The sequence below is a fragment of the Cetorhinus maximus genome, chromosome 1, assembly GCF_964194155.1.
Source record: "Cetorhinus maximus chromosome 1, sCetMax3.hap1.1, whole genome shotgun sequence".
NCBI classification, from domain to species: Eukaryota; Metazoa; Chordata; class Chondrichthyes; order Lamniformes; family Cetorhinidae; genus Cetorhinus; species Cetorhinus maximus.
In genome coordinates, this window is record NC_135879.1 from 190489400 (window position 1) to 190515680 (window position 26281).

Sequence of the window (26281 nt, forward strand, 5' to 3'; positions counted from 1 at the left end):
ATATAGGATGGATGGGAAGAATTTTTTTATGCAGGGAGTGGGAATGACCTGGAACTTGTGGCCTATAAGGGTGGTGGAAGTGGAGATGATCAATGATTTCAGAAGAAAATTGGCCGGGCACTTGGGGGAAATGAACTTTCAGGGCTATGGGGATTGAGCAGGGGAATTGGACTGACTAAATTGCTGTATAGAGAGAACCAGCATGGACTCGATGGGATCATAATGACTTTTGGGTGAGGAGTGAAAATAAGAATGCGCCTGAAGACCAGAATGCCCAGACAACTTTAAAAGCAGTTTTAACTTGCTACATCTGTTGAAGCTGTAAGTTGCAGTTTTCATGCAAATAATACTTTAGTGGAAATTCAAATTGGATCCTTTTCTAGGAGGAAAAGTCTATAAATAAGACGAGTCACCAGCCATTCAACTAGTTTGTTATTTATTGGTGCCTGGAACAGCATCTCTGCACCCTCAACTGGAGATCATGAATGGAGTTGGGAGACTATGGAAAAGAAAAATATTCATTTAAAAAGTGACTTGCATTGAAGTTTCAATGTCCAGATTTACTTGCAATATGCTTAGCACCTGTACAATTGCAGCAAATCCACTAAGACCTTCAGACCACTGTACTTGAATTTTTGATGGGAATTTATTTTTTGTTTATCTGATGGGAATGCATTTCAGACATTTATGAATGTATCTCCGCGTGTGTTTAAAAATTATCATGCTTTATGCATATATCAATTTTTAATTTGGCGTGCAAGACTCCGAAACGTATGAAATGAGTACCTAGATTTTAAGTTCCTGTACATTAGATTTTTGTAAAGAGACAAGCTTGAGTGTTGTGGAAAGCAGTTCTTCCCAAGTGTTGTATTGAAGGTTTAAACAAGCTCTACCATCTGAAACTTTTTTCCAATCTTTTCCCTTTTTGAATGACTCAACACTTTTGCTGGAATATAGTTCATTGGGAACTAGGCATCTTGCAGCACTTTGCTAGGGTTGCTATCATGTTTTGTTAGGCTACTTGACTATTGGGGCCTTCAGGTGCATCACACTATACCTGCTGTATGTCCTTGCTCAATGTCCACATACACTTTTGGAAGGATTCATTGAATACTCCACAGCAGGAAACCTGGGCGGCTTCCCTTTTCTTAGATGATTAATAGCACCTTTTCAGATTCACTGAAATCACTAATGTGACACAAGCAGAAATGTGAGCTTGAGACCGTTCTCATCTATATGGCTGAGCCAGTCATTGATAAACTCCTTTACCATTTGGGGAAATTGTCTGAAGTGTATATTTAAAGTCGCAATAACAGCTATCCTATCTAAGACAAAAACAAAATACTGTGGATGCTGGAAATCTGAAGTAAAAGCAAAAAAATGTTAGAAATACTCAAGTCAGGCAGCATCTGTGGAGAGAAACAGTTAATGTTTTAAGTCGAGATGACCATTCAGCAGATTTGTTTCTCTCCTCAAATGAGTATTTCCAGCATTTTTATATCTTAGATTTGTGTTGCTGAGAAAATAGAAGCTTACACAATCCATTGTAACTTTAATGAATTCTTTAAGCAGCTTACAGAAACAAAGGTCTTTACAGCTTCCTCTGTTGTAAGAATGGACAACCAAATCACTCCAGGACCAAGGTATGAAATGTCCTATTTTAATATGGATTAACCAGTTAATGTACATAATGTAGAGCAACTTCAGAAAAGTATAAGTTTTTGCCACTGATATATTTTAAACCAGCCTTTGAAATGGCTGAAATTTGAAATTGAAGGTACAGCACAAAGCAAAGTGCTTACTACAACTGTATATTACTAACCTAATCAGTTTCATGAGTGCTCAAGCGACCTTCTAAATGTGTCCCTGCACAATACTGTGATGTCAGTTTCTTTAATTTTTCTTGCAACAAATGTTATTAAGAGCCATGTGCATTCATTGCTCTTAATTGAATTGGCTTCTAAACTGAAAATTTAAATCAAAACTACAGTTGCAGATGAATAGGAAGGTAATGCAGATCTTTGTAACATATCCAAATCTCTAAGTCAAAGCTGGAAATATTGTAGGGCAAATTTGGATGTCTTCATATCTATGAAGAAACCTGTTCAAACGGTGGGCTATATTTTCTGAAGTTATTCAAATGTTTTTGTATTTATGACTTGTGCAATGTGCCAAGATTTATAACTCAACAAAAACTCAATTTTAGCAGCAATCATGTTTGGAAATGATTTGCTAGCGCATAGTTTTAAAATCACTCACCTAGAAGCTGTTGTCCTATTGCTAAAATTTGGCTCTTCTAGTTGCCTTGGCTACAAATGTAAATTGTTTGTTGAAGAATTGTTCCCTAGTTTATTTGCATAGAATTATTCTGCAGAAGGAGGATATGTCATTGAGTAGTTTACAATGGGCAGTCTTGTTTTAACTGGTATTTTTAATAATATGTGCTTTCTGCAGGAGTATATAATAATGTAGCACAATTAAATTACAACGAACTTGAAAGAGCATACCTGTTCCAATGATTGCTTGCTTCGGAGTAGGATAATTTTCACAATCAGCCCTCCCCCCTTCTCAACCCGTTTACTAACTGCAACCAAGAACGCAGACCTACTTCCACATCCATGTCACAGTAAACACTAGGATTCAACAGATACAACTTGGCAACTTCATTTCCCCATCACCCAAATTTCTAGGTTATTTGTGTTACTTAATGGCTGTGACTAGTTAGTGTGTTCTTATGCCTCCGAACTTTTATTGCCCCTCACTAGCTGGTGTCTGATATTTAATCTTGTTTTCACAACAGAATCAAGCCATTTTTGAGCATGTTCACTGGCCTTTCTTTTCCTTCTAACCTAACTTGCAGACACTATGCTGACAAGCATGTGTCTTGAACACAAGTTTACACTAAACTTTCATATTCTGCAATAGCTTTGTGTTTTTTGGAAATTTATTCCCCGTTTTTAAAAAAAAAACTGACTCTTTTTGATGAACTGTAAGCCAAGTTGATAAAGTTGTGCTGTTTTTAGAAAAAGAATCTAGTCTGAAATGTTACAAGTTCCTCCTGAATCCGTTTTGCAGTCCTTACAGAACCTGTTAAAGGTCTGAAAATAAACTTATCTTTTTTTAAGCACTGATCTAGCAACATTGCTTCAAAAACCCTCAACTGGTGCTGTAACAGAAACCAACTCGTGTGAAGCACCCCAACAGGCAAACCTCACTCAGTCACTGGTGTTCACTAATTCCCAACATGATGATCCAATTTCATCGGTGGAAGGAAACTCCAATGCTGTGAATTCCTACACTCAGAATCTGGTAAACCAAAAACAAAACAAAATTACTCTACATTTTGCTATGTTTTCTGTGTAAATTAGAAGAGCTTCTAAAAATGACGCTTGATAGACTTTTCAGATGTATGTTCTGTTAGAGTTGATTTCTCCTTCAGAACAGGTCTTCTGCAGCACTTGGGTTTGACCTTCTTTATTATTGTAATCAGAACTTTTTAAGTAAAGCATGATCTTTTGTGTGGAAACTGCAAATTATGCCATCAGTTTTTTTTCCATCTGATTGCAGTAGAATGCTGCTTTTTTTTTGGTTCTTCAGTATCATTGTCTCATCTCTCCTTACTTATTTCAAGGTGAGGAAATTTTGACCCCATTAGCTTTGTGATGGTAAGGCTTGTAGTTATGTAGCTTTTGCAAAAATGTTTCTTCTGTGTTTTTCTCTTCTAGTATGACTAAGAAGCTGGTGGGATTCAAGTGTTGCTGATCCTGTGATGCTAAGTTTCCATTGATGGATTGCCACAATGACTTTGTCCTGGGCCAGGGTCAACTTGGAGTAGGCTGCTCTATCAGAGAATTTCTGAAGTGGGCCTGGGACCAGAGGAGAGATTGTCCTTAAGGGACACTTCCTTGATACCAGGTGCTGCACCCTCAGCAGAGAGGTCTTTAGCATAATCATTGGGCCCTTGTGGTATTTGAGCATCTCCCTCAGCTGCTGAGAAGGGGTGATTGTCTCATGAGTCCCTGCCATGGCAAAGACTAAGGCTTGTGGGTGACAATTTGGGAATGGGGTTAAATAAACCTGTATACTGTTTGATATACAAGTTGCTTCAAGCAGGTGTTTCATTCATCTTTATAGTTGCCTCTGATCCTCAAGATTAAAAGGCCTCTTGTTTTGAGCTCCTTTGCTCTCTGAGCCAGGTTTAACCAAGTGTGCTCAAATATTTTGAGAACTGGGGATTGTTGAGGCTTTATTGCATAACCAAGACAACTTTAATTGCAGCTGTTGTGTGCTAAATGTTTTGCACAAGCTCAGACATCAACAGTGCTCTTGCTATCCATTTTAAGGAACTTTTTGATTGAAATATGCAAATAAAACAATGGTGAAAATGGCTTGGGAACCAATTTTGTGAGCTGCAAAATGCATCATAAATTTGATTAGAAAGGTGAAACTGTAACTGAAGTACTAAATGTAGCTACATTATGTATACTGGAAGCAAAATTTAAATTTCTGATCAATTTAGTTGAGCTAGCAAATGATCATAATTTTTTACTTCCAAGTTGCAATTCTGCTTTAAAAACTACTGGAGTATTTAAGTTATGAAACAAAGCTGACTTGTTAAGCTTTATATTTCATGTGAGTGCCTTTTTTAAGTTGATTTTGTAAGTGCCAGATGACTACAAAATGTTCAGAGAAAGTCAACTTGACAAATAATGCAACTTTGAAAGCAGAACTTGTTTGAAATGCATCATTGATGTTGGATAGTAAACTAAGCCCAAGCACTCTCTTCACATAGTGTATAAATTGTTGTTTCCCCTCTTATATTGGTATTCTTGCGAGTGTCCTGATGAGTGCAAGATGAAAAGCTTAGACATATCCCTCTTTCAGCAATAGACCGGAAAATTGGCCACCTTACAGATGGGACTGGAGAGAATGAGGGGGCGGGAAGAAACTAACAACAATCCTGCCACATTTATAAAAATGTTGAAGGGCAAACTACTGAATGGTTTAATGGGTAAATGGGTTGCCTGATGGCATGTAGTTGAGTAATATAGACCTTGGAGTAGGGAAATCTCTGCAATGGGGTACAGTTCTTGATTTCCATTAGCTAGGGAGGATGAAATTTGGTCCTTTTTCTTGCTCGATGACTCCCTGATAAACTTAAGTGCATGTTGGGTCAGGATAAGTTTGGGGTTGCTGGTGGTGCTCACTTTTCATTGTGTCCAGGCATGAGTTGGCCTGTTAACATCTCCGTTGTGCAATTTTTGTGGTAAATGCATTATCCTTTTCTAAAAATGGCTCCTTCATTTAGCAAAGACTGCCAAAAGGGTACCCTGATGTAGAGAAATTACTCTATTTATACTGTACTTGTAGTTGCAGTATGACCTATCCGAAGTTGTGCGCCGTCACCACTTGTAGCTTTTCTTAGGGTGTTGTTTAACCTTTTGTGTAATGTATGTTTTGAATTTTTTTGAAAACATTTAGAACAGTTTTCTATGTTTGAAATATTTGAATTTTTTTGGATCAACAGATACAAAAATGCTGTTGTTTTAAGCATTCATTGGATAGCATGTGTGACTTGCTATACCAGCTGTCATGTGGTTTGTGTGCTCGGCGGGCTAATTTATATACTTCAACGAGCTAGACATCAAATCCAATTGCGAACATTTGCAGCATTACTGAAAAAGTCTAATTTTAATGAATTATGTCCATGAAAAATTCTAGCCAGCAAGGTAGGCTCAGAAATTAGTATTTTCATTAAGTTTTCTAAATATACAGCTGCCAATTATAAGAATTGGGCTCCAATTTTGCAGTGGCTAAATATGATTAACTATATTCCAGGTCAATGAATTGGATATATCATTACTGATCCTATGGTAAATAGAAACATATATACAACATGAGAAGGCAAAGTACCACGTGAGATGTTAGAAAGCTATCGTTACAACAGTTTGCACAAAGCAAGCAATCTCTACCTGAGACTAGTAGTATGTCATGTTATTCACATGCTACTCTTGACAATTTATCATATGGTTCCTTGAAAGCAATGCTGATATCACTTTTGTGCTGGGTGTTTAAATTCTAACCAAAGTCATAGTTTACACACAAGGCAAAAAACCCCACAAATTTTCCATGGTCAGTCAAAATATCTAATAATTAGGGCAGCAGCACTTTTAATTGAACGTTTCCAGAGACGTTCAAATTTGACTCAATGTATTAATGTAATTTCAGTCAACTGCTTTCAGTGAAACGGCTGTCCTTTTGAAGTTTTTTTTTTGTATGAGAATGTAGATATTAATTTCACTGATCCCAAGATACCAATGCAGTTCACTGGTGCAGTCTAAAAGTGATGCAGGTAAAGGTATAAGTTGCTAGTATAAAAAGCTACAAAATATCTATTGTTCAGCCTCTAGTTAATTGGTGTAGAATTCCCAATTTTTTAAAAATTGACTTTTTTTGTTTACCCCCATTCATCCTTAAATTCATATTGCCGCTTTAATGTGCTAAGCTTCTAGATATAAATTGCTTGTGATTATCAAGATATATTGCTGATGTATAATTTTTGTGGGAGGAAATGTTTCTCATCACTGATTTTAGATTTTGTTGTCAACTATCTTTGGAGGCTCAGGGAAGCATGATGTTGTACTGTCTGTCCATTATTGTGATGATCAGAAATGCAGCTGCTGAATTTGAGGGTGGTTCTATGTTCAACCCATCAGATTGTTTTGAGGCTATTGGACCATTCTGTTGCTTGACCCATTCAGGAAGTGGTACTGGCTTAATCTTGTAAATGCTTTAAAGTGGACACTTCGCTGATTTTTGTGACCTTAGAATAGTTGAAAACCCTGTTCCAACTTTTATTTTTCTGAATACTTCAACTAAGAAATTAGATTCTTAAAAGGCTAAAACAATTGATTTCAAAATGTAGGTCGATGCAGAATGTTTCTTGATTTGTCCCCATGAAGTTGTACATGTGCGTTCTTGCAGTTTTATGGCAGTGTGTTTATATTCTTAGTCCACTGCTTTACTTTGATAGTTCAATGTAAGAGTGCTGGAGTGTGTACAATATTTTCTTTTAAATCTGTCGTTTGGCAGGCAGGTATAAAAAAAAAAATTAACCACTGGGAGCTCTGTAGATGAAGTTTAGTTGAACTTTGTCTCTGTTAAACAGTAATCCCATAACAGACTCCATTGTAGCTCTGTTTCCTGAAAGATTCTGTCCATCAACTTAACTAATGCTTCCTCATTTTACTTTTCCCCCTTTTCTAAATGAAAAGTTAATTTCAAGGCTTTCTAATGCCACAAAAAATTACCCTTAGCCAATTTGCCTTTCAATCTGACTTTTTTTTCTGGAGCAGATCTTGATTTGATATTTAATTCAGAGAGCTGACTGTAAACTGACCAGGAGATGAGCACTTAGCTTCAAAAGTTGCCATCTTGTATTGCAATTTGAATGTCAGATTAATGGAATCCTCTTCCTTTATGAAAGGAAAAGCAGTTGTAGCCTCTTGTTCCTGAATTAATAGAAAAAGCATGCTGCTAGGTAAACACTTGCTGTCGACAGGACTCTGCCTGGAAGTGCCAAGACAAATAATTCAAAGTATGGAAAGTTTTTTTTTTGTTTATTCTGTTTCAGTTTCTTCAGATGCTCTAACTTTAATTGCAGAATTCGCATTTCAGGGAAGAAAAGTGAGAACCTGTTAACCCTGATATAATTTGATCTATGAATGTTAATTACATAGCATGTAATTAATTTTATGTTGTAAAAACTTTACAAGCTTAAGTAACTGCATCTTTTAAAGTGGTTAGTTTTTGAATGATTGGATGCATAATTGGCTTATCAATTTTATTTCCATTCATCTCAATGTAATTGAAGGCACTTTCAACAAAGCATTGAGAACAGCATTTTTGAAAAAGTCAGTTGAGATTTCTGTTTGAAAATGGTCATGTTAACAGTGAATGTTTGATTTACGTTCTGTGTTCACGCTTTCTCATGGGGATTTTTGCACTCTAGTAAAATGTACATTTTAGCTGGATAAAACTGCTATTGGCTTTTGAGTGCTTTTCATTTTGAGTAGATAGTTTTTTGGGGCAACTAGGAAGTAGTGTGGTGAGGTAGATCAGAGAAAGCAGTAACTTGTATGAAGTCAAATCCAAGTGCATTTGAAGTACCTTTCTGGGTGGGGAAACAGAATTTCTAGTAATTGTATCTGAACTTCAGGTTTGCTGTGCACTTTGTATATTTAAATTAACTGCTTTCAAATTGCACATGAAAAGCTTTTTAACTAGCAAAGATTTTGTTTATCCAGATCTAGCAATTTTGTTACTCAGCAATATCTGAACTAGTGACCTGTGTTGGTGTCAAGTCTTAATGTTTTATGTTTATTGCTGAAAAAAAGAGACGTGCTGTTGAAGCTTTTCTTCTTGCATTTATCAGGAGAGATTTGCAATAATACCAAATCTCAAAGGGAACAATTTGTACTGCATGAGAAGTGGGTGTTGATTGGTAAGCAAGTGGACTCTGGTAAAGGCGTTGCCATGGAGAATGCACCAGGGAACATGTTAATTTAAAGACTAGCTTGGCTGTTAATAGTTCGTACGTCCCAATAACTGGTGGATCCTATCAAACAGCACATCCCCTTTGCTTTTTTGCAACAGTAGAAGTACTGCCTGTATTCAACCAGCACATGCTTGCAAAACTCAGAACATAGTATCCAACATTAGATGTAATTCTGAGATTGGACAACACTTAGTAAACAAGACTGATTGTACTAAGCATTACACTAGCAACCAATTTAAGTATAAAAATAAAGAAAGAAAATGCTGAAAAAACTCAGCAAGTCTGATAGCATCTGTGGAGAGAGTCCAATGTGACTTCTTTGGAACTGGAGAGAGGTAGAAATGTGATGAGTTTTATGCTAATAAAAAATTGGGAGGAGCACATGGAACAAAATAAAAGGTCAGGCATACAGCGATAGGTAGGAGGACAGGAGAGGTTAAATGACAAATATCATGAAACACGACAAAGGGAGTGGTAATAGCATTAAAGACTAAAACGGGTGTTAATAGCAATATAAAGGTCAGTGCACTCAAAGCAAAATAGTATGTTTTAATAGCAGAAAAAGGGTCAGTGCTGTCTGAAAGCAAAAACATGAACAAGATACTGACTGGTGTTAATATGTCAAATCATCTTGTTAAAACCAATTGTTAGTTAAACAGGTGATGGGCATTAATTATCCCATCTAACTAGAATAAAAGGGTACAGCTGGAACACACTGTGGAAGCTACTAGGAAGTTAGTAGCACTGAGGATATATTTTGGAAATAAACCAGCTTTAACCAAGAGATCAGCCTGGATTAATTCTTCCACCACAACCTCTTACAGTGAGTAATGACTGGCACTTGGGGCGGGGGTGCCCAGAAGGAAAATTTTAAAAAATGAAATGGAGCACAGAGTCCATGATGTGAAGCTGTTGAACTCTATTTTGAACCCAGAAGGCTGTAAATTGCCTCACTGGAAGAGAAGGTGCTGCCCCTCCAACTTGTGCTGTGTTATCTGGAATGTTGTAGCAGGCCGAGGACAGAAATGTGTGAGAGCAAGATGGTGAATTGAAATAGCAAGCAACTGGAAGGTCAGGGTCATGTTTGTGGACTAAGCAGACATTGCGCAAAGTGATCACCCAGTCTGCGTTTAGTCTCCCCAGTGTAGAAGAGACCGCATTGAGAGCAGTGACTATAGTAAATTAAATTGAAAGCAGTGCAAGCAAATCACTGCTTCACCTGGAAGGACTGTTTGGGGCCTTGGGACTGTGGGGAGGGAGGAAGCAAAGGGGTAGGTGTTCTCACTACTCCGATTTGCATGGGTAGGGCAAGAGGTGTTGGGGGCGATGGAGTGGACCAGGGTGTCACAGAGGGAACAGTCACTTCGGAAATCTGATGGGAGGTCAGGTGGCATGCTGGAGTTGGTGGAAATGACAGAAGATGAGGTTGGTGGGGTGGAAAGTGAGAACAAGGGTACCCCTAATATGGATCTGGGATGGAAGGGGTGAGGGCAGAAGCGCAGGAAATGGGTTGGACACGGTTGAGGCCCTGTCAATCACAGTGCATGGGGAATCCTCAGCTGAGGAACAGGGAAGACATGTCAAGTGCCATTGTGGAAGGTAGCATCAGAACAGATGAGAATAGAAAACAAATTTAAGGTTGTCAGTCAGGCTCACTTACCCTTTGCAAACAGAGAACATGTCTACACACAACTAAACAAAAGCTTGGGGGACAGCCATTCCCTAGTTCATTTCTCATAGCAATGCCTTGACTAATCAGAATTGACATGCCTTTTGATTTTAAACAACAGCTTGGCAGTTAACTGTTCCTTGGTGTATTCTCCATGGCAATGCTGCTACCAATCAATCGGCACCCTCTTCTCGTAGAGTATAAATTGTTCCCTTTGAGATTTGGTATTCTTGCGAATCTGTCCTGATGACTGCAAGATGAAAAACTTTGATGGCATGTCTCTTTTTTTCAGCAATACTCAAGTTCTGTACTACCATGAGATATTTTGTATTTATCTTGGCTTGGAAATTTTTGTTTCATGGCACTAATGGGATTTTTGTGGAAGTGCCCATTAAGAAAAACAAGTTGAGCACTTACCTGGCTGATAAGTATTCAGTTTGTACTTCAGCTGCAGAAAATTCCATTAAATGTCATATGTAGAGTTGCTTTTGAATACGACTACACTTTTTGAACAGTTGAAAATGTCTTCCAAATTAGTAATGATGCTGTGCAAGAAAGTTGCATGAACTACTTAAAGCATAAAAAAAATGGTGTGAATATGATGTTTTAAAATTATTGATCTCAAAATATCTGGCAAAGGGAAAGAATTACAGGTGTGTAGAATATTATCATATTTCATGCTTCTCAGAAAACTTAATTTGTTTTCTGTTTTCCTTTTATAGTCGCCTGGGTTTGGGGAGCTTGCAGCTACAAACATTACCAACTCTTCAGGGTCCCAATTACTTGAGCAGTTGAAATCCTCTGGTTTGGTAGAGATTGCTGCACAGGCTAGAAAACCAAGTAGCAACACTCATTCCTGGGAAGCAAAATCAATTTCACAGTCAACAGCCCTGAGCCAGTTTGGTCAGTATTTTGTTATGAATAAATAATACCTATGTTTCCAATATTCGTATCAACAAAGGAATGAAACTTGTGTGTGTTTTAAAATATAATTTCCTTGCTGTGTTTCTGTTTCAAATGTTTATTTTGATTCCAGTACAGTTAGTGTAAGTAAAATCACACTTGCTTCATGACTGCATACACTTGTTAACAAGGTTGATTTTTAAAAAAACAATAAGTCTCGGTAAAATAAATGTTATTACTGTTAGATATGATTATTTAATAGCTGGATAAATTTGTGGTTGTCAAAGATGAAAACTGAGACTAATCATAGCAGTCTAATTTGATTAGTGCAGAAACCTAGATGTCTTTTTTGAAAACTGATTGGTAATATTGTTATGGAACTGCAAGTACTTTTGTGACATGAGGGAGCTACAACAGGAAGATAGTAATTGTAAGTGAGATGAATAGGTAACAAATATATGCTTTGGAAGGAATATTATATTTGAAAATGGAATACAGAAATAAATACATTGTCATGTGTGTATATATAATGTACACAACTCTCAAATTATTTTAACAGTTATTTGGGCATCTTTTAGACCTCAAGACCCAGCCTGAGCCTTCACCTGTTCTGAGCCAGATGACCCAACGACAGCAGCAGGCCTCTGAACCAGCATTAAATTCCTATACCTCCCAGATCAAGATGAGAGAATTGTCTCCTGTTGAAAGCACTACTGCTAAAATGATGCAACTGCTACCTATCTCCACAGACAATCAAATAGCCAATGCTCAACAGATGCAGCAAAAGCAACTTAAAACACAAAAGCGGAAGATACCAGCATCTTCTAAAGTAAGTTAAACAGTTTTGTCATGCTTGTGAATGATGTGTTTTGAATTGAGTTGGCATAAAAACATTTTTAGCTGTTGTAATCATTTTGTCCAGAAATAGTAAAATGTTCTGTGATGGAGCAACAAGTTAATATTCTGGTGTGCTTTTAGTAGTAGTTTTAGTTAATATTATCCTGTGGTCATGTCTTGTTGGGAAGGGCAGAGCAGAGACTGCTTGCTGGATGCAGCAAATCTTTTACACCTCCTGTCTGTTTGCCTCAAGATCCATTCATGCAAAATTGTGTAGGATGTATGCCACAGAAACAAGCCACTCTGCCCAGCCAATCCATGCTGGCATTTGCTCCATTGATGCTGCCTCCATCTGCACGCATCTAATGCATCATCATAACCCTCTATTCCCTTCCCCCTCATATGCTTGTGCGCTTCCCCTTAAATGCATCTATACTATTTGCTTCAACCATCCCTATAGTAGCGAGTTCCACATTCTCACCACTTTTTGGGCAAAGAAGTTCCTTCTGATTCCTTATTGAATTTCTTGGTGACTATCTTAGATTGATGGCCTCTAGTTTGAACCAGTGAATAGTGTTTGGAGTTGAAAAGTTGTTTTAAAAGCAGGAATTCTTCACCTCACTACTTGTATCAATAGTCTACCTCCACTGCTCAGTGCTTATGGCTTGCTAATACCCTTCGACATGGAGCATAAAGTGGGACTTTATAACTGCATATTTGTATTCACGGTTTGAAAAGTGAGAAACCAGACAAGTGGTACCCAAGCATGTAGCTGAATGTTTTGATGTGGACCATTATTTTTGAGGTTTTTGGCTAACTTGAGAGCTAAGTGTATTATGAACTTGGGTGTTTTGTGTTCTATGCGTTGCCAATTAACCTAACGTTCTTTCGAAGTCCTCGCACTTCCTCTGATGTCTTTCCATAATGAATCTCTTAACAGTGAAGGTTTAAAAATATAGACATTTTGAGGTCAGCATTACACCATATTGTAATGAAATTTCATGTGCCTGGAATGGCAGGATGTGGCTTTCAATCTCTAAATGTCCACATGAAGTTCCTGATCTGTCAATTGCTGTTCTGTATTGGCATGTGGTGAAGCTGACGAAGGGGAAGATAGTTAAGAGCTTTGGTTTTAAAAAAAACTGCAAACCTAAAAGAAAAATGCTGGAAATACACAGCAGATTGGTCATTAGGCAATAGATCTTCCCTGTCTACCCTTGACCAAATATTGCCATGTAAGGTTTAAAAAAGATTTGCAGCACACACTGCATTTTATTCACCATGAATTAATGTGAGAATTTTGATCTAAATGTCCACATTAGGGCAGTTGGTAAAACTGGTGTGTTAGGGAAACTTCCTTTAACGGTTGATCAAATAAATGCAGAAAATGAAATACATAATTTACTTTTTTGTTGGCTGTGATTGTGCCTGAAGGTTAGTAGTTGTGACAATTGACCTTGACCTTGGTAAATCCTGCCAGTTGCCATCCATAAACTTGCAATGACTGTATCCTAATCAGTTCTTCAATGCAGGCATCACCTTTATTCTGATAACTCTACTGCAGGACTAGCATAAAGGACCCTTAACTGAGTAAACATAAATTACAAAGAATATGTGGGCTGATTGCGAGGCTTATCTTGAGGCTCACGTGACTTATAAGCTAGGTGACCTCCAAAACTTGGATGGGGAGATAGGGAGTCTCTCTTGGACTTTGAATGGCCTTTATGACTTAAAAGTTCATTTCGTGGCTCAAAAATACTGGTTATGGTTTAATTCCTGTTACTGTTCACTGGGTATCTATACAAGTCTTGTAGTAGCAAACCAGTATGTCGTCTTTTGTCAACACAGTCTTGATTTGTAATTCATTTTTTCCCTGACGCTATCTTTGATCTCCCAGCATTCAACATTTTAATAAGATCTCTATTTGAAATGTTATGTACTAAAAACTAGGTAATGAGCCTTTTTAATTAAGACACTTGAGCTGAATGCAAGATCAGGTGACTAGAGGCGATTGAAGGATAGACTTCACAATGGGGGAGAATTGTGCATGGTCTGTGGAGCAAATGTGCTTGACAAGATGATAGGCTTTTGACTGATGCTTGCTGGTTGTAAGTGCGTGTCAAGCAATGAACTGACTCAAAGCTGCAAGTGCTGACAATACAAATTCCTTTTTTTGGTTGCATAAAAGACAGTGCATTTTCTTTCCATTTAGATTCCTGCATCTGCTGTTGAAATGCCAGGATCAACGAATGTCTCTGAACTGAATGTCCAGTTTGGAGCCCTGGAGTTTGGGACAGAACCTTCTCTGACTGAATTTGGAACAGGGAGCAAGGAGACCATCAACCAGACACAAAACCACTTGTTTTCAAATTCTGTAAGGTAAGATCACATCATTTTGTCCTACCCCAAACTCCGCCCACTTGGCTGGTGAAGGCACCATATAGGTGCTCTTCTCCAGCAAAGGAAAACTAAATGCAAATTATCTTAACAGCTGCAGCTTGGTAGCACATAGCCATGCACTTGAGCAGCATTGTCTAAGGCCAGAGGTTGCTAACTGGGAGATGCTGCAAGGTGAGAGAAATCTAAATATGCAGAAGAAAAGCAATATGAGGCACAAGATAGTCTTCTAAAAATATACTGAATTGTTTGGTCTGTATGTGCAGTCTATTGGCCTAGCACTGAATTGTAATCTGGTTGGTTAAGTATCTTTACCAATTTAGTTTTAGGAATGGAAACATGTTTACAAAAGTCATCCTTGAGTAGCTAATATGCAGCATTAAATTTTGTTCTATAATTTAGTGATTCGCTGTCACAGTTTTTGTCGATATCCAGTGCAGTTCAAGAATCAACAGACCCATCTGCTGTCAGCTCTTGCAGCTCAACAACTGCTCAGATCACTCCAGTGACTTCAACGTTCGATCAGAATTCAGTGCACGGGATATCTTATCAGAACTCCCTGGGTACATCCCCTCAAAAGGAAGCTTCTTCTCAGGTGATTGTCAAATTCTTAGAAAAATATGAATGGAAATTTATATTTCAAAGGGCTGTAAATCTTTTGTTTCTCTAGAGTAAAATAGCCTATGGGGAAAAAATGGATGATAATTCTATATTGCATTATGGAAGGTTTGCATCTGATGGTTTCCTGGACAAAGCTGCAGATGGCAACCCTACCGCTACATGCGATATGCTGAATAGCGGTATTTTCCTCCTTGTAGGGAGGAATATTCATGAGCTGGAAGATTTTAAGCATAGGTGGAATCAGACTGGCCAGAATGAAAGTGAGCAAGGGCAGACCTTCAAGGCAAATATGGTCCTATAGTGAGGAACAAGCGCTCCCTAAGAAAAGAGCTTAAAATGATACAGAAAAACAATGTTTATGACAATTTGGGCAGAGAATACAATTGTAAACCTGGCAAAATGGAGTGCAGGGGAAAATTGGAAAAGGATTTGAGGGCAATGAGTATCAGAAGATTATTGGGTAACATGAAAGGGACCCTCAAATTCTTCTAAAAAATGAAAGGATGGTTAAAAGGATGATGGGACAGATTAGGGACAAAAAAAGGAAATCACCTGGCAGCAGACTGTCTCAGTAGTTTGTAACTATCTTCACAAAAGAGAATGAAGTTAACATCACTGAATTAGGGAGAGTAGAGATGTTGGATAGAATATGAATAGATAGAAAGCAGTGCAAAAGCTAGCAAGTCGCTTGGTCCAAATTGGGTGGGAAATGAGGGTGGAGATAGAGAGGGCATAGGCTTGAAATTATTGGCTTCCTTAATTTAGAATGAAGACATCATAAGACGATAAAACGTAGGAGCATAAGTAGGCCATTCAGCCCATCGAGTCTGTTCTGCCATTTAATGAGATCATGTTTGAACTGATGATCCTCAACTCCACGTTCCTGCCTTTTCCCCATAACCCTTGACTCCCTTACTGATTAAAAATCTGTCCATCTCAGCTTTGAATATATCTAATGACTCAGCCACTACAGCCCTCTGCGGTAAAGAATTCCACACATTCACTACCTTCTGAGGGAAGAAATTCCTCCTCATCTCTGTCTTAACTGAGATTCTGACCTCTGGTCCTCAACGCTCCCACAAGGGGAAACAACCTCTCAGTCTTCTAAACTCCAATGAGTACAGGCCCAACCTACTCAGTCTTTCCTCAGAAGAAAATCCCTCCGTCCACGGGATCAACCTAGTGAACGTTCCCTGGACTGCCTCCAATGCCAGTATGTCTTCCCTTAGATAAGGGGACCAAAACTGTTCACAGTATTCTGGGTGTGGTCTAGCTAGTGCCTTTTTTGATTCATTTACGGGATGAGGGCTTCGCTGGTTGGGCCAGCATTTATTTCACATCCCTCGATGCCATTGAGAAGGTGATATAGTTTTAAAAAGACTTCCTTACTTTTATACTCCATTCCCTTTGAAATAAAGGCCAACATTCCATTTGCCTTCCCTATTACCAGATGAACTTGTATGCTAGCTTTTTGTGATTTATGCACGAGGACCCCCAAATCCCTCTGTGCTGCAGCTTTCTGCAGTCTTTCTCCGTTTAAATAATATTCAGTTCCTCTATTTGTGCCAAAGTGCATTTTCCCACATTATATTCCATCTGTCAAGTTTTTGCCCACTCATTTAATCTGTCTTTATCCCTCTTTAGACTGATTTTCCTCACCGTTTGCCTTCCCAGCTATTTTTGTGTCATCTGCAAACTTGGCGATAGTACATTCACTTCCCTCATCCAAGTCACTAATATATATTGAAAATAATTGTAGCCCAGCACTGATCTCTGTGGCATTCCACTAGTTACAAGTTGCCATCCTGAAAATGCCCCCCTTAGCCAACTCTGTCTTCTATTAGATAGTCAATCCTCTATTCATGCTTAAATACTACCCCCAACATCATGGCCTCTTATATTGTTAAGTAGCCTTATGTGCAGTACCTTATCGAACACCTTTTGGAAATCCAAATGTATTACATTTACTGGTTCCTCTTATCTATCCTGCTTGTTACCTCCTCAAAGAATTCTAATTAAATTTGTCAGGCATGATTTCCCCTTTGTGAAGCCATGCTGACTCTGCTTGATTATAATATGCATTTCTAAATACTCTGCTATTACATCATTTATAATAGACTCCAACATTTTCCCAATGACAGATGTTCAGCTAACTGGCCCATAGTTAAGTATTTTTTGCCTCCCTCACCTTTTTGAATAAGGCTGTTACATTGGCAGTTTTCCAATTCTCTGTGACTTTTCCAGAATCTAAGGATTCTTGGAAGATTACTAGCAGTGCATCCACTATCTCTGTAGCTGCTTCCTTTAATATCCTAGGATGCAATCTATCAGGTCCAGGGGACTTATCAGCCTTTAGCCCCATTAGTTTCCCTGGTACTTTTTCTCTAGTGATAGTTATTGTATTTATTTCCTCCCAACTTTTGCCCCTTGGTTATTTAGTATTTTTGGACTGTTATTGATGTTTTCTACTGTGAAGACTGATGCAAAGTATTTATTCAATTCCTCTGCCATTTCCTGGTTTCCTCTTATTATTTCCCTAGCCTCATTCTCTAAGGGGCCTAGGTTCACTTTGGCCTCTCTTCCTTTTTATATATTTAAGGAAGCTCTTGGTCTGCATTTTTATATTACTTGCTAGTTTACCCTCGAAGTAAGTTTTTAAAACTTTCCCAATCCTCTGACTTCCCACTAATCTTTGCAACATTGGATGTTTTTCCTTTCAATTTGATGCTATCCTTAACTTCTTTGGTTAACCATGGTTGATTTAACCCATTCCTAGAATCCTCCTTCCTCACTGGGATATGTCTTTGTTGTGAGTTATGAACTATTTTCTTAAACAACTGCCATTGTTCATCAACCGTCTTTTTTTGCTAAACTCATTTCCCAGTCCACTCCAGCCAACTCTGCCATCATCCCTTTGTAATTGCCCTTATTTAAGTTTAGCACAGTTGTTTCTGCTCCAAGTTTCTCACTCTCAAACGGAATGCTAAATTCTACCATGTTATGGTCACTGTTTCATAGGGAATCTTTCACTCTGCCTCATTACACATTACCAAATCCAAAATAACCTGATCCCTGGTTGGATCTGCAACATATTGTTCGAGGAAACTGTCCTGAATACACTCTATGAATTCTTGCTTGTGGCTACCTCTGCCAATTTGATTTTCCCTATCTACATGAAGATTAAAGTCACCCATGATTAATGTACTGCCTTTTTACGTGCCTTCATTATCTCCTGATTTATTCTCTGTCCTACAGTACAGCTACTGTTAGGCGGCCTATAGACTATTCTCACCAGTGTCGTCTTCCCCTTATTATTTCTTGCCTCCATCCATGTGGATTCTACATCTTCCCATCCAAGACCATTTCTTGCTATCGTACTTATTCCATCTCGTACTAACAAAGCAACCCCACCACCCTTTCTTTTCTGCCTCTCCTTTTGAAAAGTCACATACCCTTGAATAATTAGTTCCCAGTTTGGATCTCCCTGTAACCACGTATCCATAATGGCTATAAGATCATACCTACTAACCTCCTTGTGCAGTAATTCACTTATTTTATACTGAATACTACATGCATTTAAAGAAAGAGCCATTAATTTTGCATTTTTTTAACCATTTTTTTTCCTCCTTTGACCCTTTTTTGCTGCTCTTCTTTGTTTGTACACGCTGTCCTTTCCTGTCACACTCTATGGGTATCATTACCTAAATAGCTGCCCTGCAATGTTACCATATCCTTTTGCTTTGTAAACCTACGTATCCCCTCTCCAGAACCCTCCTTCCCCCCTCTATTTAGTTTAAAGCCCTCTCTACAACTGTAGTTATATGATTTGCCAGGGCACTGGCCCCAGCATGGTTCAAGTGAAGCCCATCCCACTGGAACAGCTCCCTTCTACCCCAGTACTGGTGTCAGTGTCCCATAAACTGAAACCCATTCCTTCCACACCAATCTTTGAGCCACGTATTTAACTCCTCGACTTTATTTACCCTATGCCAGTTTGTCCGTGGCTCGGGTAATAATCCCTAGATTATTACCTCGGAAGTTCTCTTTTCAATTTAGCTCCTTACTGTTCAAATTCTTTCAGCCGAACTTCCTTTCTAGCCTACCAATGTTGTTGGTACAATGTGGACGACGGCAACTGGATCCCTCCCCTCCCACTCCAGGTTCCTGGCAACACGGCCTCTGGGACTCATGCTCACAGCTGCGGCAAACGGTATCTATCCCCCTAATTATACTAGACCCAATCACTACTATGTTCCTATTTCTTCCCCCCCACTTGAATGGCTTCCTTTACCACTGTGCATATTTCCTATGTTGGCTATGGCTTACATTGTAGATTAAAGCTGCAAATAACCTCACTCCTCCAACTCTCAATTGACTGATTTTCTCTACACTGTTCCTCTACACCGATTGCTTCCTGGGGTGTAGCTTTACATGTGCTAGGGCACCTTCTGTGCTTTTGGATTGTCATGTGAGAGCCTAAACAATGGTTGGTAACAGACATTTATCATGGGGAAACAGAATCATAGAGTGATGTATCTGATCTTGGCCCTGTTAGTGATCAGTAGTAGGATCTCTACATAGAGCTGGAGAATTTATACTGCGCCAATGCATCTTGAATAACTGTGGGTGGGAAACTGATTTAAATCTGAATTTGTGCACACAGGGGCCGAGATCCAAATGGTGATGTCTAGGAAAGTTGCGCAGGCAGGAAGAGTGATGTGTGAAACTTGTCAACTGATATTCAATGCAACAGAGATAACAATTTGTGGAAGATAAATTTACAATCTGTTTTCCCAAAACAACTGCCTTTTGGTGCCTACTGTAGCTGTCGGCCTATAATTCAACTTTTGAAGCCTACAAAAATCCTTCCAAAAAGGGGTCAACTTAAATGCTAGTGGTAAAATGTGAATTGCCACTGTGAGTGGCTGCCATTTTAAAATGTAAAAAATACACTGGTATTTCATTAATGTGCCACAAGTTATTGAATAAATTAATTCTTAAAGATGCGTTTAATCACAATGAGGGTGTTTTAAAACCCAATAAATCCATTGCCTTTGGCATTCAATGCAGAGTTTATAGAATTCATTCTGAATCACTTTGGCTATGGCATCATTGTAAAGATCCCACTTTTGATCAGATGTGGCACTTTTGGTTTCAGAATTATCCCTTCACAACAAATCATCTTCCTCTCCATCCTTTGAATTGGGTGTTCCTCATTTTATTTTTGAATGATCTGATAACAGATTGTGTGCTAATAGCATCCCACAATTTGATGGCAAAACCGCACAAAACATAAGCGGGGCAGCATGCAATTTCCATTCTTTGAAGTTTTTTCCCTTGATCAGCCATCCACCTATTCCATTCAATGCAAGCATGATCCCTGAATGGCTTGATGAGACACACCTCCTAAGGCTGAACTAAGTATGTTAGATCACCCGGAAGAACTGCAATGTAGGTCTTAATTTTTCACAGGCAATTCTTCGATCTTATTGGTTATATGGGCTGTGAACATGTCCCATAAGCTGCATTCTTTAAGTAGGCTACCAAAATGCCCATTCCACACATTATTGAACTACACATTTTTGATCCATAACTTCACTGCACCTTCATCCATCCAACCGTTGTTGGACTTGCACAAGAGCTCCTGCAGGAAACCTGAGGTTTGGCATGGCTTTATGTTGGAATTGCCATAGGCTTTAATTTCATGCCACCAACCATGCAGGCTAGTTCCACCGTGAATCTTGTCATGTATCCATTTTCATCAGAACTGTTTCCAAATGTTTCCACTCCTCAGTTCGGTTGATGGGCATATTGAAATTTATGGGCGTTTCACCCATATTGCCGATATAGCCTAATGTGTTTTTGTCGCTGGAAATGAGCAATTTTAGCATTGAAGTCTTTTGGTAATGTCTGAGCAATCTTGGCCTGCTGCGTCATTAGACAGTTCTGTTCATAAAGCTACAACAATCTTTGTACTCAGTTTGATTTGGCCGACTTGAGTGCATATATACGCATTGCATTTCTGATGATGATGAAACTAGCCTGACGATGCTCAAGAACCGGTTCGGATAGCATGCTTCTTGATCAGGCCAGTGACTGGTCCCTGTTCTAATGGCGCATTGGTCTTGGGCATCTTTGGGGCAAGTTCCTTGTAGCATTCTGACACCAGTTTTTCACGAACACCAAATTCCCTTGCAGCAGCACAGTTATTTGATGTGTTAGCAAATGGTTAAGACTTCTAGCTTGAAACCAGCTTCATACTTCATTCGTTAGACTCATTTCTCTTCGTTCGCCACCTGGGATCCGTTCGGTTTGGATGTGTCTTAAACTCCCACGCATCTTTGCAACACAACCTGTATTGCTTGCTTTTGATCACTTGTGCCCAGTTATAGGATAAGTGAAACCCTTGGGGTGGAAAATTGAGGCTGACTACTAATGTGAGTATGGCCTGTTGTGGTTGAAAAGGAGTGTTAACTTTTACATCTGGTATATGCAAAAACACCATTTTTGGGACAGGAGGAATGGGGTTTTCATATACACCAAGTTGACTTATATGCCGCAGTCTACAGTACTCCTGCCTGAAGCTAGAGGAGTCAGCATGTAATATTTGATACCCTGTCCCCTATTTGAGGTTAGAATTTAAAACCTGTAATTGGTTCTTGGGGTATCTTTGCGCACACTGATTTGGGCCTTGCAACCACAGTGCATGCTAAGATATTGAAATCTAAGAGCAAGGGTCCATAGTTGCTTTTCTTTTTTATAGTTTACGCATGCGTCTATGCTTGAACACAACAGTATCGAACCATTGGTTGGAAGTGAAATGAAGCAAAATAAATAGTAATTCTTAGGTGCTCTGTGAAGTGAAATTGAAGTCTGCATCCTTTTCCATAGCTTAAATGATTATGATAAATTTGCTTCAGAGGTTTGAGGAATAAAAATTTAAATACAGGTTAGATGAACAATGAAAACGAGAATACTGGAACGCATTTCAGTAGATCTGTAGAGTGGAAAGCAGTTAATGTTTCAGGTTGGTGTGCCATCAGAACTGGAAGATTTTGCTAAAGATTGGGCAGGTACTTGAAGATGGAATTACATAGTTACAGGCAAATAGGGGCGTGGGACTCAGTACGACTGCTCTTTAAAGAGCCAGCACAGATATGCAGGCCAAATGGTCCGTTTCTGTGCTGTAAGTTTCTATAATGAAGTTTTCAAGCAAGTGCAGACTGAGATGGGAGGAGGGTGAGGAAGAGTAAGGAAAAAATAAAGGACAATGGCTGCAATAGGGTGGAGGGCATGAGTACCAACAACAATGGTATTTTCCTTTTTTAGTTGAACAGCAAATAAGTTTGTTCCATGATTAAGATATCCTTATAACACCAGATGACAATTGTACCTTTCATTTACAGAATGGTCTTGGGACACAACAGACACTTGAAGGTGAGTATTTAAAAAGTTGTCAATGCTAGCATGTAAACATATTGTAACAGCACGTATAAAAATTGTGATTTCATTTTTGTGCAGAATGGCAGTTTAACCAGTTTATACCATGGCACTGTGGTACAGGAAGTCATTCAAGTGGGGGGAGGAAATGGGAACGCAGTTGTGGTAGAGGACAGTATAGTTAGGGGGATAGATACTGTTCTCCGCAGCCGTGAGCGTGAATCCCGAAGGCTGTATTGCCTGCTCGGTGCTGGGGGTAAAGACATCTCCTTAGGGCTGGAGAGGAACTTGTAGTGAGAGGTGAGGGATCAAGTTATCATTGTCCACATTGGTACAAATGACAACGATAGGAAGGAGGTTCTGCTGAAAGAATTTGAACTGTTTGGAGCTAAATTAAGAAACAGAACTTCCAAGATAATCTCAGGATTACTGCCTGAACCACGGACGCACTGGCATAGGCTAAATAAAGTTGAAGAGTTAAATACGTGGCTCAAAGATTGATGTGGGAGGAATGGGTTTCAGTTCATGGGACACTGGCACCAGTACTGGGGTAGAAGGGAGCTGTTCTGGTGGGATGGGCTTCACTTGAACCGTGCTGGGACCAGTGTCCTGGTGAATCAAATAACTACAGCTGTAGAGAGGGCTTTAAACTAAATAGAGGGGAGGGGGAGGGTTCTGGAGAGGACATACGTAGGCTTACAAAGCAAAAAGATATGGCAAAATTGCAGGGCAGCTATTTAGGTAATGATACCCAGAGTGTGACGAGGAGGGGCAGAGCGTACGAACATTAAAAAGTGCAGCAAAAAGGGTCAAAGGGAGGAAAATATGGTAAAAAGGCAAAATTAATGGCTCTTTACTTATTCATTTGGAACACAAATGAATTACTGGCACAAATAGGGGTTAATGGGTATGACCTTATAGCCATTATGGAGACATGGTTACAAGAAGATCAAAACTGGGAACTAAATATTCAGGGGCCTGTGACGTTTCAGAAGGACAGGCAGGAAGGAAGGGGTGGTGGGGTAGCTTTGTTAGTACGAGATGGGATAAGTATGATGGCAAGAAATGATCTTGGATCAGAAGATGGAGAATCTGTATGGGTGGAGTTAAGGAATAACGAGGGTAAGAAGACACTGATGAGAGTAGTTCTTTTGGCCCCTAACAGTAGCTATACTGTAGGACAAAGAATAAATCAGGAGCTAATGAGGGCATGTAAAAAGTCAGTACATTAATCATGGGTGACTTTAATCATCTTGTAGATTGGGAAATCAAATTGGCAGAGGTAGACATGAGCAAGAATTCATAGTGTATTCGGGACAGTTTCCTAGAACAATATGTTGTAGATCCAACCAGGGATCAGGCTATTTTGGATCTGGTAATGTGTAATGAGGCAAGTTTAATAAATGAGTGAAAGATCCCCTATGAAACAGTGACCATAACATGGTAGAATTTAGCATTCTGTTTTGAGAGCGAGAAACTTGGGACGGAAACAACTGTGCTAAACTTAAATACGGGTTAATTACAAAGGGATGATGTCAGAGTTGGCTGGAGTGGACTGGGAAAGGAATTTTAGCAGAAAAGACAGCTGATGAAGAATGACAGATGTTTAAGAAAATAATGCATGACTCACAACAAACACAGTGAGGAAGGGGATAAACCAACCGTGGTTAAGTTAAGGATAGCATCAAATTGAAAGAAAAAACATCCAATGTTGCAAAGATCAGTGGTAAGTCAGAGGATTGGGAAAGTTTTAAAAACTAACAAAAGATGACCAAAAAAAAAGGGAGAAAATAAACTGAACTAGCAAGTAATATAAAAACGGAAAGTAAGAGCTTTGTTAAGTATATAAAAAGGAAGAGAGGGGCCAAATTGATCACAAGCCACTTAGAGAATGAGGCTGGCAAAATAATGAGGGAACCAGGAAATGGCAGAGGAGTTGAAAAAATACTTTACATCAGCCTTCACAGTAGTCACTAATATCAGTCCAAAAATACTAAATAATCAAGTGGCAAAAGGGGGTTTGGGAGGAAATAAAATACAATAAATATATCACTAGAGAAAAGGTACTAGGGAAACTAATGGGGCTAAAGGCCGATAAGTCACCTGGACCTGATGGGTTGCATCCTAGGATATTAAAGCAAGTAGCTACAGAGATAGTGGATGCATTAATAATAATCTTCAAAGGATCCTTAGATTCTGGAATAGTCCCAGAGGATTGGAAAACTGCCAGTGTAACACCCATTATTCAGAAAGGGAGGGAGACAAAAAGCGGGTAACTATAGGTCAGTTAGCTTAACATCTGTCATTGGGAAAATGTTAGTCTATTATAAAGGATGTAATAGTAGAGCATTTAGAAGTGTATAATATAATCAAGCCGAGTCAGCATAGCATCATGAAGGGGAAATCATGCCTGACAAATTTTAGAATTCTTTGAGGTGGTAAGCTGCAGGATAGCTATATGAAGAACCAGTTGATGTAATGTATTTGGGTTTCCAAAAGACATTCGATAAGGTACTGCACGTAAGGCTACTTAAGATAAGAGTCCATGGTATTGGGGGTATATTAGCATGGATAGAGGACTGGCTAACTAATAGAAGAGAGTTGGGATAAGGGGAGCATTTTCAGGATGGCAACCTTAACAAGTGGAGTGTGACCGGGATCAGTGCTGGGGCCACAATTATTACTAAATATATTAATGACTTGAGTGAGGGAAGTGAATGTACTATTACCAAGTTTGCAGATGACACAAAAATAGCTGGGAAGACAAACAGTGAGGGTGACACAGTCCACAGAGGGATATAGACAGGTTAAGTGAGTGGGCAAAAACTTGGCAGATGGAATATAATGTGGGAAAATGTGGGGTTATGGACTTTGGCAGGAAGAATAGGGGAGCTGAATATTGTTTAAATGGAGGAAGACTGCAGAAAGCTGCAGCACAGATTTGGGGGTCCTCGTGCATGAATCGTGAAAAGCTAGCTACAAGTTCAGCAGGTAATAGGGAAGGCAAATAGAATGTTGGTCTTTATTTCAAAGGGAATGGAGTATAAAAATAGGGAAATCTCTCAAACTATACAAGGCACTAGTTAGACCACACCGAGAATACGGTGAACAATTTTGCTCCCCTTATCTAAGGAAAGATATACTGGCCTTGAATGCAGACACAGAAGGTTTGCTAGGTTGATTCCGTGGATGGAGGAATTTTCTTCTGAGCAGAAGTTGAGCAGGTTTGGCCTGTACACATTGGAGTTTAGAAGACTGAGAGGCGGCCTTATTGAAACAATAAAATTCTTGGGAGGCTTGACGGGGTAGATGCTGAAAGATTGTATCCCTTTGTGGGAGAGTCTAGGACCAGAGGGCATAATCCCAGAGTGAGGGGTCGCCCATTTAAGACAGATGAGGAATTTCTTCCCTGAGGGTATTGAACATTCTTTACCGCAGAGGGCTGTAGAGACTGGGTCATTAAGCTTATTCAAGGCTGAGATAGACATTTTTAATCAGTAAGGGAGACATTTTAGGAAAAGGCAGGAAAGTTGAGTTGAGGATTATCAGATCAGCCACGATCTCATTGAATGGCAGAGCAGACTTGATGGGCCAAATGGCCTACTTCTGCTCCTACGTCTTATGGTCTTAAATAGATTTCTTCTAGATTTTAATGACTTGGATAAGACCTTGAACAATAGTTTGGAGGATTAATAAAATTCTCACTTCCATCAGCACGTCGTACAGCTTGATATTTGAATACGGCAGCTCTTAGATCACATCTAAAGTCTTTTTTAAGAATACAACACTCCTGTTTTTTTTAACTTTTTTTTTGTGTAAGCATCTTTTAGCAACTTGGACTTGGTACTCTTATTTAA

At 39.1% G+C, this 26281-nt stretch overlaps 1 protein-coding gene across 4 annotated transcripts in view; it reads left to right on the forward strand.

Annotated features, from left to right (window-relative positions):
* The window catches only part of ubap2a (ubiquitin associated protein 2a), a 134304-nt gene that overhangs the window by 48371 nt on the left and 59652 nt on the right, over positions 1–26281 (forward strand). For 2 of the 4 annotated variants that reach the window (XM_078551357.1, XM_078551353.1), the window contains exons 10-16: positions 1570–1643; positions 3126–3309; positions 10949–11129; positions 11708–11958; positions 14179–14345; positions 14766–14958; positions 22391–22421. In XM_078551357.1, the coding sequence (XP_078407483.1) occupies positions 1570–1643; positions 3126–3309; positions 10949–11129; positions 11708–11958; positions 14179–14345; positions 14766–14958; positions 22391–22421 (1081 nt within the window). The remainder of the gene's footprint in view (positions 1–1569; positions 1644–3125; positions 3310–10948; positions 11130–11707; positions 11959–14178; positions 14346–14765; positions 14959–22390; positions 22422–26281) is intronic. The other 2 variants (XM_078551369.1, XM_078551363.1) reach the window with 1 other exon arrangement.